The 12,500-nt window shown below is 42.3% G+C and overlaps 1 protein-coding gene across 6 annotated transcripts in view; it reads right to left on the bottom strand.

Moving 5' to 3' along the window:
• Positions 1 to 12,500, bottom strand: part of cntln (centlein, centrosomal protein) — a 123,812-nt gene that overhangs the window by 13,981 nt on the left and 97,331 nt on the right. For all 6 annotated transcript variants that reach the window (XM_083538907.1, XM_083538906.1, XM_083538904.1 and 3 more), the window contains one exon: positions 7,109 to 7,303. In XM_083538907.1, the coding sequence (XP_083395033.1) occupies positions 7,109 to 7,303 (195 nt within the window). The remainder of the gene's footprint in view (positions 1 to 7,108; positions 7,304 to 12,500) is intronic.

The raw sequence follows: 12,500 nt of genomic DNA, 5'->3' as shown, positions 1-12,500 counted from the left end.
ACTCACTACATCATCTACTGCTTCATCTACTGCTTTACTCACTACATCATCTACTGCTTCACTCACTACATCATCTACTGCTTCATCTACTGCTTTACTCACTACATCATCTACTGCTTCATCTACTGCTTTACTCACTACATCATCTACTGCTTCATCTACTGCTTTACTCACTACATCATCTACTGCTTCACTCACTACATCATCTACTGCTTCACTCACTACATCATCTACTGCTTCATCTACTGCTTTACTCACTACATCATCTACTGCTTCATCTACTGCTTTACTCACTACATCATCTACTGCTTCATCTACTGCTTTACTCACTACATCATCTACTACATCATCTACTGCTTTACTCACTACATCATCTACTGCTTCATCTACTGCTTTACTCACTACATCATCTACTGCTTCACTCACTACATCATCTACTGCTTCATCTACTGCTTTACTCACTACATCATCTACTGCTTCATCTACTGCTTTACTCACTACATCATCTACTGCTTCACTCACTACATCATCTACTGCTTCACTCACTACATCATCTACTGCTTCATCTACTGCTTTACTCACTACATCATCTACTGCTTCATCTACTGCTTTACTCACTACATCATCTACTGCTTTACTCACTACATCATCTACTGCTTCATCTACTGCTTTACTCACTACATCATCTACTGCTTCACTCACTACATCATCTACTGCTTCACTCACTACATCATCTACTGCTTCATCTACTGCTTTACTCACTACATCATCTACTGCTTCATCTACTGCTTTACTCACTACATCATCTACTGCTTCACTCACTACATCATCTACTGCTTCACTCACTACATCATCTACTGCTTCATCTACTGCTTTACTCACTACATCATCTACTGCTTCATCTACTGCTTTACTCACTACATCATCTACTGCTTCATCTACTGCTTTACTCACTACATCATCTACTGCTTCATCTACTGCTTTACTCACTACATCATCTACTGCTTCACTCACTACATCATCTACTGCTTCACTCACTACATCATCTACTGCTTCATCTACTGCTTTACTCACTACATCATCTACTGCTTCATCTACTGCTTTACTCACTACATCATCTACTGCTTCACTCACTACATCATCTACTGCTTCACTCACTACATCATCTACTGCTTCATCTACTGCTTTACTCACTACATCATCTACTGCTTCATCTACTGCTTTACTCACTACATCATCTACTGCTTCATCTACTGCTTTACTCACTACATCATCTACTGCTTCACTCACTACATCATCTACTGCTTCATCTACTGCTTTACTCACTACATCATCTACTGCTTTACTCACTACATCATCTACTGCTTTACTCACTACATCATCTACTGCTTCACTCACTACATCATCTACTGCTTTACTCACTACATCATCTACTGCTTTACTCACTACATCATCTACTGCTTCATCTACTGCTTTACTCACTACATCATCTACTGCTTCATCTACTGCTTTACTCACTACATCATCTACTGCTTTACTCACTACATCATCTACTGCTTTACTCACTACATCATCTACTGCTTCACTCACTACATCAGCTACTGCTTCATCTACTGCTTTACTCACTACATCATCTACTGCTTCATCTACTGCTTTACTCACTACATCATCTACTGCTTCATCTACTGCTTTACTCACTACATCATCTACTGCTTCATCTACTGCTTTACTCACTACATCATCTACTGCTTCATCTACTGCTTCACTCACTACATCATCTACTGCTTCATCTACTGCTTTACTCACTACATCATCTACTGCTTCACTCACTACATCATCTACTGCTTCACTCACTACATCATCTACTGCTTCATCTACTGCTTTACTCACTACATCATCTACTGCTTCATCTACTGCTTTACTCACTACATCATCTACTGCTTCATCTACTGCTTTACTCACTACATCATCTACTGCTTTACTCACTACATCATCTACTGCTTTACTCACTACATCATCTACTGCTTCACTCACTACATCATCTACTGCTTCATCTACTGCTTTACTCACTACATCATCTACTGCTTCACTCACTACATCATCTACTGCTTCACTCACTACATCATCTACTGCTTCACTCACTACATCATCTACTGCTTCATCTACTGCTTTACTCACTACATCATCTACTGCTTCATCTACTGCTTTACTCACTACATCATCTACTGCTTCATCTACTGCTTTACTCACTACATCATCTACTGCTTCATCTACTGCTTTACTCACTACATCATCTACTGCTTCACTCACTACATAATCTACTGCTTTACTCACTACATCATCTACTGCTTCACTCACTACATAATCTACTGCTTTATTTACTACATCATCTACTGCTTTACTCACTACATCATCTACTGCTTCACTCACTACATAATCTACTGCTTTACTCACTACATCATCTACTGCTTCACTCACTACATCATCTACTGCTTCATCTACTGCTTTACTCACTACATCATCTACTGCTTCATCTACTGCTTTACTCACTACATCATCTACTGCTTTACTCACTACATCATCTACTGCTTCATCTACTGCTTTACTCACTACATCATCTACTGCTTCATCTACTGCTTTACTCACTACATCATCTACTGCTTCACTCACTACATCATCTACTGCTTTACTCACTACATCATCTACTGCTTTACTCACTACATCATCTACTGCTTCACTCACTACATCATCTACTGCTTCATCTACTGCTTTACTCACTACATCATCTACTGCTTTACTCACTACATCATCTACTGCTTCATCTACTGCTTTACTCACTACATCATCTACTGCTTCACTCACTACATCATCTACTGCTTCATCTACTGCTTTACTCACTACATCATCTACTGCTTCACTCACTACATCTGCTTCACTCACTACATCTGCTTCACTCACTACATCAGCTTTACTGCTTTACTCACTACATCATCTACTGCTTCATCTACTGCTTGACTCACTACATCATCTACTGCTTCATCTACTGCTTTACTCACTACATCATCTACTGCTTTACTCACTACATCATCTACTGCTTCATCTACTGCTTTACTCACTACATCATCTACTGCTTCATCTACTGCTTCACTCACTACATCATCTACTGCTTCATCTACTGCTTCACTCACTACATCATCTACTGCTTTACTCACTACATCATCTACTGCTTCACTCACTACATCATCTACTGCTTCATCTACTGCTTCACTCACTACATCATCTACTGCTTTACTCACTACATCATCTACTGCTTCATCTACTGCTTCACTCACTACATCATCTACTGCTTCATCTACTGCTTTACTCACTACATCATCTACTGCTTTACTCACTACATCATCTACTGCTTCATCTACTGCTTTACTCACTACATCATCTACTGCTTTACTCACTACATCATCTACTGCTTCACTCACTACATCATCTACTGCTTCATCTACTGCTTCACTCACTACATCATCTACTGCTTTACTCACTACATCATCTACTGCTTCACTCACTACATCATCTACTGCTTCATCTACTGCTTTACTCACTACATCATCTACTGCTTTACTCACTACATCATCTACTGCTTTACTCACTACATCATCTACTGCTTCATCTACTGCTTCACTCACTACATCATCTACTGCTTCATCTACTGCTTTACTCACTACATCATCTACTGCTTCATCTACTGCTTTACTCACTACATCATCTACTGCTTCATCTACTGCTTTACTCACTACATCATCTACTGCTTTACTCACTACATCATCTACTGCCTCATCTACTGCTTTACTCACTACATCATCTACTGCTTCACTCACTACATCATCTGCTGCTTCACTCACTACATCATCTACTGCTTTACTCACTACATCATCTACTGCTTCACTCACTACATCATCTACTGCTTTACTCTCTACATCATCTACTGCTTCATCTACTGCTTTACTCACTACATCATCTACTGCTTTACTCACTACATCATCTACTGCTTCATCTACTGCTTCACTCACTACATCATCTACTGCTTCATCTACTGCTTTACTCACTACATCATCTACTGCTTCACTCACTACATCATCTACTGCTTTACTCTCTACATCATCTACTGCTTCATCTACTGCTTTACTCACTACATCATCTACTGCTTTACTCACTACATCATCTACTGCTTCATCTACTGCTTCACTCACTACATCATCTACTGCTTCATCTACTGCTTTACTCACTACATCATCTACTGCTTTACTCACTACATCATCTACTGCTTCATCTACTGCTTCACTCACTACATCATCTACTGCTTCACTCACTACATCATCTACTGCTTCATCTACTGCTTCACTCACTACATCATCTACTGCTTCACTCACTACATCATCTACTGCTTCATCTACTGCTTTACTCACTACATCATCTACTGCTTTACTCACTACATAATCTACTGCTTCATCTACTGCTTCACTCACTACATCATCTACTGCTTCACTCACTACATCATCTACTGCTTCATCTACTGCTTTACTCACTACATCATCTACTGCTTTACTCACTACATCATCTACTGCTTCATCTACTGCTTCACTCACTACATCATTTACTGCTTCACTCACTACATCATCTACTGCTTCATCTACTGCTTTACTCACTACATCATCTACTGCTTCACTCACTACATCATCTACTGCTTTACTCACTACATCATCTACTGCTTTACTCACTACATCATCTACTGCTTTACTCACTACATCATCTACTGCTTCATCTACTGCTTTACTCACTACATCATCTACTGCTTTACTCACTACATCATCTACTGCTTTACTCACTACATCATCTACTGCTTCACTCACTACATCATCTACTGCTTCATCTACTGCTTCACTCACTACATCATCTACTGCTTCATCTACTGCTTGACTCACTACATCATCTACTGCTTCATCTACTGCTTTACTCACTACATCATCTACTGCTTCATCTACTGCTTTACTCACTACATCATCTACTGCTTTACTCACTACATCATCTACTGCTTTACTCACTACATCATCTACTGCTTCACTCACTACATCATCTACTGCTTCACTTACTACATCATCTACTGCTTTACTCACTACATCATCTACTGCTTCATCTACTGCTTCACTCACTACATCATCTACTGCTTCATCTACTGCTTCACTCACTACATCATCTACTGCTTCATCTACTGCTTTACTCACTACATCATCTACTGCTTCATCTACTGCTTCACTCACTACATCATCTACTGCTTCATCTACTGCTTTACTCACTACATCATCTACTGCTTTACTCACTACATCATCTACTGCTTCATCTACTGCTTCACTCACTACATCATTTACTGCTTCACTCACTACATCATCTACTGCTTCATCTACTGCTTTACTCACTACATCATCTACTGCTTCACTCACTACATCATCTACTGCTTTACTCACTACATCATCTACTGCTTTACTCACTACATCATCTACTGCTTCATCTACTGCTTCACTCACTACATCATCTACTGCTTCATCTACTGCTTTACTCACTACATCATCTACTGCTTCACTCACTACATCATCTACTGCTTTACTCACTACATCATCTACTGCTTTACTCACTACATCATCTACTGCTTTACTCACTACATCATCTACTGCTTCATCTACTGCTTTACTCACTACATCATCTACTGCTTTACTCACTACATCATCTACTGCTTTACTCACTACATCATCTACTGCTTCATCTACTGCTTCACTCACTACATCATCTACTGCTTCATCTACTGCTTCACTCACTACATCATCTACTGCTTCATCTACTGCTTGACTCACTACATCATCTACTGCTTCATCTACTGCTTCACTCACTACATCATCTACTACATCATCTACTGCTTTACTCACTACATCATCTACTGCTTTACTCACTACATCATCTACTGCTTCACTCACTACATCATCTACTGCTTCATCTACTGCTTCACTCACTACATCATCTACTGCTTTACTCACTACATCATCTACTGCTTTACTCACTACATCATCTACTGCTTTACTCACTACATCATCTACTGCTTTACTCACTACATCATCTACTGCTTCATCTACTGCTTTACTCACTACATCATCTACTGCTTCACTCACTACATCATCTACTGCTTCACTCACTACATCATCTACTGCTTCACTCACTACATCATCTACTGCTTTACTCACTACATCATCTACTGCTTTACTCACTACATCATCTACTGCTTTACTCACATCATCTACTGCCTCATCTACTGCTTTACTCACTACATCATCTACTGCTTCACTCACTACATCATCTACTGCTTCACTCACTACATCATCCACTGCTTCACTCACTACATCATCTACTGCTTCATCTACTGCTTTACTCACTACATCATCCACTACATCATCTACTGCTTCACTCACCACATCATCTACTGTTTCATCTACTGCTTCACTCACTACATCATCTACTGCTTCATCTACTGCTTCACTCACTACATTATCCACTGCTTTACTCACAAATTCATCTACTGCTGCATCCACTGCTTTACTCACTACTTTATCCACTGCTTCATCTACTGCCTGACATACTGCTTTATCTACTGCTTCACAGGCTACTTCATCTACTGCTTTACTTACAGCTTCACACACTGCTTTATATACTGTTTCATCCACTGCTTTACTTATTGCTTTACTCACTGCTTCACACACTGCTTTATCTACTGCTGTTCTCACTGCTTTATCCACTGCTTTATCCACTGCTTTATCTACTGCTTTATTTACCGCTTCACCTACAGCTTCATCTACAGCTTCACTCACTGCTTTATCTACTACTTTATCTCCTGCTTCACTTACTGCTTCCTCTACTGCTTTACTCACTACTTCATCTACTGCTTCATCTACTGCTTTATCTACTGCTTCACTAGAAGTCTAACCTTACTGACTCTTTATTTGACTCACTAACTGGCCTACATTCATTTCTATAATAATAATAATAATAATAATAACAACACTAAGGGCACCTGGGCTGTATCCAGGATGCTCGCCAGGTCGTGAGCACTGACATTGAGGATAGATGCAGCAATGGACTGAGCTTTCACAATGGAGCTTTTGGACACTCCTCTTTCTGATCCCTCCTTCTTTTTCCTCTCTCTCCTTCTCTTCCTCAGCTCAGCTCTGGTCTCCTTCACCTCTTTGTCCAAGTCCATGGTCAGAGCCTGGGACAGGAAAGACAGACAGGAGAGAGAGGGGAGAGAGAGAGAGAGAGAGAGAGAGAGAGAGAGAGAGAGAGAGAGAGAGAGAGAGAGAGAGAGAGAGAGAGAGAGAGAGAGAGAGAGAGAGAGAGAGAGAGAGAGAGAGAGAAGATTATACATAAAGACAGGGGAGAGGAAGACAAGCAAGAGAGGGAAATACATGATAGAGGCCAGACAGAAAAAGATGGTAGAGAGACATAGGAAAGCAGGAGAAAGAGAGGGAATAAATGGAGAGATGGCAGAAAGTTAAAAAAAGATAGTATAGTAAAATAGTGAGGTGCAGATAAAGAGAAAGATGTGTATATGTATAGACAGATAGACAGATAGGCACACAGACAGACAGGTGTAGTGATAGTAATGTACAAACAGATAAATGGATTAAAAATGGGTAAACAGGTGTACAGACAGACAGGTGTACAGACAGATGGGTAGACAGGTGTATAGACAGACAGATGTACAGAGAAATGGGTAGGCAGGTGTACAGACAGACGGGTAGGCAGGTGTACAGACAGACAGGTAGACAGGTGTACAGACAGACAGGTAGATAGGTGTACAGACAGACAGGTGTACAGAGAAATGGGTAGGCAGTTGTACAGACAGACGGGTAGGCAGGTGTACAGACAGACAGGTAGACAGGTGTATAGACAGACAGGTAGACAGGTGTACAGACAGACAGGTGTACAGAGAAATGGGTAGACAGGTGTACAGACAGACAGGTAGACAGGTGTACAGACAGACAGGTAGATAGGTGCACAGACAGACAGGTGTACAGAGAAATGGGTAGGCAGGTGTACAGACAGACGGGTAGGCAGGTGTACAGACAGACAGGTAGACAGGTGTATAGACAGACAGGTAGACAGGTGTACAGACAGACAGGTGTACAGAGAAATGGGTAGACAGGTGTACAGACAGACAGGTGTACAGACAGACAGGTAGACAGGTGTACAGACAGACAGATGTAGACAGGTGTACAGAGAAATGGGTCGACAGGTGTACAGACCGACAGATGTACAGACAGATGGGTAGACAGGTGTACAGACAGACAGATGTACAGACAGATGGGTAGACAGATGTACAGACAGATGGGTAGACAGATGTACAGACAGATGGGTGGACAGGTGTACAGACAGACAGATGAGTAGACAGGTGTACAGACAGACAGATGAGTAGACAGGTGTACAGACAGACAGGTGTACAGAGAAATGGGTAGACAGGTGTACAGACAGACAGATGGGTAGACAGGTGTACAGACAGATGGGTAGACAGGTGTACAGACAGACAGATGTATAGACAGATGGGTAGACAGGTGAACAGACAGACAGATGTACAGACAAACAGGTGTACAGACAGGATTTCTGTAACCTGGCAACCCAGCACTATTCAATAAAAAATCCAAACCTGATGCAACCTTTTTTTTTTGTTTTCTACCCTACGCTCCTGTTGGAAAGACTTACAGCTAAATTTATAAATGGTAATAAAAATAATAATAATAAAGAAAGGCAGCTAAATACTGAGTATGTGTGTGTGTAAATTTGTTACACTTGTTAATGAAGCATTATTTTTTTTATTCGGATGATGCATTATATTTGGTTACACCGCTAATCTGAAGAGGAGGTGCTCTTCTCTGGTCTGTGTGTGTGTGTGTGTGTGTGTGTGTGATGATTAGAGCTTTAACGCTGCCACTATACGTGAGAAAGTCAATAACACGAACTCCCTCCTGCTTCATTCTGCACTTATTGATCACTGCAATAATCTGCCGTATCATTCCCCCCTAAAGCCTTCTGAAAACCTGACCTTGGAGAAGTGTGTGTGTGTGTGTGTGTGTGTGTGTGTTTGTGTATACACACTATTAGTTCTCAGCAGTGGGATCGGCTGCTAAAGATGTTTTTGAATGCTGTAAACGCTCATTAACAGTCAGAAGTGGGTAATAAAGTGTGTATTATAAAGTTGAACATGTACATACACACACACACACACACACACACACACACACACACACACACACACACACACACACACACACACACACAGCATGACAGTAATGAGGCGAGTGTGTAAAGCCCATCAGCATGTCTGTGTTTTAGATGTAATTGACTGAATGAAGGTGATTTTCTCTGGATGAACTGATGACTGGTTTAATCAGTGTGCTGCTAATTACAGCTGAAATTAATCCACTTTAATTATAAACAATAATAAACAATATGTTTCATGTTCTCACACACACACACACACACACACACACACACACACACACACACACACACACACACACAGAGGCATATTACAGAAACAGTAGGTTTGATCTGATTTGGTGGTGGTGGGGTATACTGTACACATGCATCACAATGCAGTTTTATGCAAACGAGTCTGATTATTCATTCATTCATTCATTCATTTTCTCCCGCTTATCCGTAATTCGGGTCGCAGGGGCAGCAGTCTAAGCAGACTCCCGCCTTCGACTGCTGCCCAATCCTCACAGCACCGTCTCTTACGGTCCCTCCTGCAGGTGGTGAGCCCACGGCAAGGCGGCCCCACGTCGCTCCGACGTCACGGACCTTGATATTTTCCTCGTAAGGGACCCCCGGAGCATAGAGGGTTAAGGGCCTTGCTCAAGGGCCCAAGAGTGGCAGCCTGGCGATACCGGGGCTCGAACCCCAGACCTTCCGATCGGCAACCCAGCGCCTTAACCGCTGGAGCCACTACTCCCCCCGAGTCTAATTAAATCTGCATAAACCAGTTGACTTCATTCATGATATTCATTTCTAATGTGAGATTTCTGTTTCTGAATATAGACCACACACACACACGGACTGATGTAGAGACAGACAGGTGTACAGACTGATGCAGAGACAGACAGACAGGTGTACAGACTGATGCAGAGACAGACAGGTGTACAGACTGATGCAGAGACAGACAGACAGGTGTACAGACTGATACAGAGACAGACAGACAGGTGTACAAACTGATACAGAGACAGACAGACAGACAGACAGACAGACAGACAGGTGTATAGACTGATGCAGAGACAGACAGACAGGTGTACAAACTGATACAGAGACAGACAGACAGGTGTACAAACTGATACAGAGACAGACAGACAGACAGACAGACAGGTGTATAGACTGATGCAGAGACAGACAGACAGGTGTACAAACTGATACAGAGACAGACAGACAGGTGTACAAACTGATACAGAGACAGACAGACAGACAGACAGGTGTACAAACTGATACAGAGACAGACAGACAGGTGTACAAACTGATACAGAGACAGACAGACAGACAGACAGACAGGTGTATAGACTGATGCAGAGACAGACAGACGGGTGTACAGACTGATGCAGAGAAAGACAGACAGGTGTACCGACTGATACAAAGACAGACAGACAGGTGTACAGACTGATAGAGACAGACAGACAGGTGTACAAACTGATACACAGACAGACAGACAGACAGACAGGTGTACAGACTGATACAGAGACAGACAGACAGACAGGTGAACAAACTGATACAGAGACAGACAGACAGGTGTACAAACTGATACAGAGACAGACAGACAGGCAGGCAGGCAGGCAGACAGACAGACAGACAGACAGGTGTACAGACTGATGCAAAGACAGACAGACAGGTGTACAAACTGATACACAGACAGACAGGTGTACAAACTGATAGAGACAGACAGACAGACAGGTGAACAAACTGATACAGAGACACAGACAGGTGTACAAACTGATACAGAGACAGACAGACAGGCAGGCAGACAGACAGACAGACAGACAGGTGTACAGACTGATGCAAAGACAGACAGACAGGTGTACAGACTGATGCAAAGACAGACAGACAGGTGTAAAGACTGATGCAGAGAGACAGACAGGTGTACAGACTGATGCAGAGACAGACAGACAGGTGTACAGACTGATACAGAGACAGACAGACAGACAGGTGTACAGACTGATACAGAGACAGACAGACAGACAGGTGTACAAACTGATACAGAGACAGACAGACAGGTGTACAAACTGATACAGAGACAGACAGACAGGTGTACAGACTGATATAGAGACAGACAGACAGACAGACAGGTGTACAAACTGATACAGAGACAGACAGACAGACAGACAGACAGGTGTACAGACTGATACAGAGACAGACAGACAGCTGTACAAACTGATACAGAGACAGACAGACAGACAGACAGACAGATACAGAGACAGACAGACAGGTGTAAAGACTGATGCAGAGACAGACAGACAGGTGTACAGACTGATGCAGAGAAAGACAGACAGGTGTACAGACTGATACAGAGACAGACAGACAGGTGTACAGACTGATACACAGACAGACAGACAGACAGACAGACAGACAGACAGACAGACAGGTGTACAAACTGATACAGAGACAGACAGACAGACAGGTGTACAGACTGATACAGAGAAAGACAGACAGGTGTACAGACTGATACAGAGACAGACAGACAGGTGTACAGACTGATACAGAGACAGACAGACAGACAGACAGACAGGTGTACAGACTGATACAGAGACAGACAGACAGGTGTACAGACTGATACAGAGACAGACAGACAGACAGGTGTACAAACTGATACAGAGACAGACAGACAGACAGACAGACAGACAGACAGACAGACTGATACAGAGACAGACAGACAAACAGACAGACAGGTGTACAGACTGATGCAGAGAAAGACAGACAGGTGTACAGACTGATACAAAGACAGACAGACAGGTGTACAGACTGATACAGAGACAGACAGACAGACAGACAGACAGACAGACAGACAGACAGACACAGGTGTACAGACTGATACAGAGACAGACAGACAGACAGACAGACAGACAGACAGACAGACAGGTGTACAGACTGATACAGAGACAGACAGACAGACAGACAGACAGACAGACAGACAGACAGACAGGTGTACAGACTGATACAGAGACAGACAGACAGGTGTACAAACTGATACGGAATCAGACAGACAGACAGACAGACAGACAGACAGACAGACAGACAGACAGACAGACAGGTGTACAGACTGATACAGAGACAGACAGACAGGTGTACAGACTGATACAGAGACAGACAGACAGACAGACAGGTGTACAGACTGATACAGAGACAGACAGACAGACAGACAGAAAGAC

Source organism: Silurus aristotelis, assembly GCF_946808225.1.
Source record: "Silurus aristotelis genome assembly, chromosome: 4".
NCBI classification, from domain to species: Eukaryota; Metazoa; Chordata; class Actinopteri; order Siluriformes; family Siluridae; genus Silurus; species Silurus aristotelis.
The sequence above is the reverse complement of the archived record's forward strand: the minus strand, read 5'-3'. Positions and strand labels throughout refer to the sequence as shown.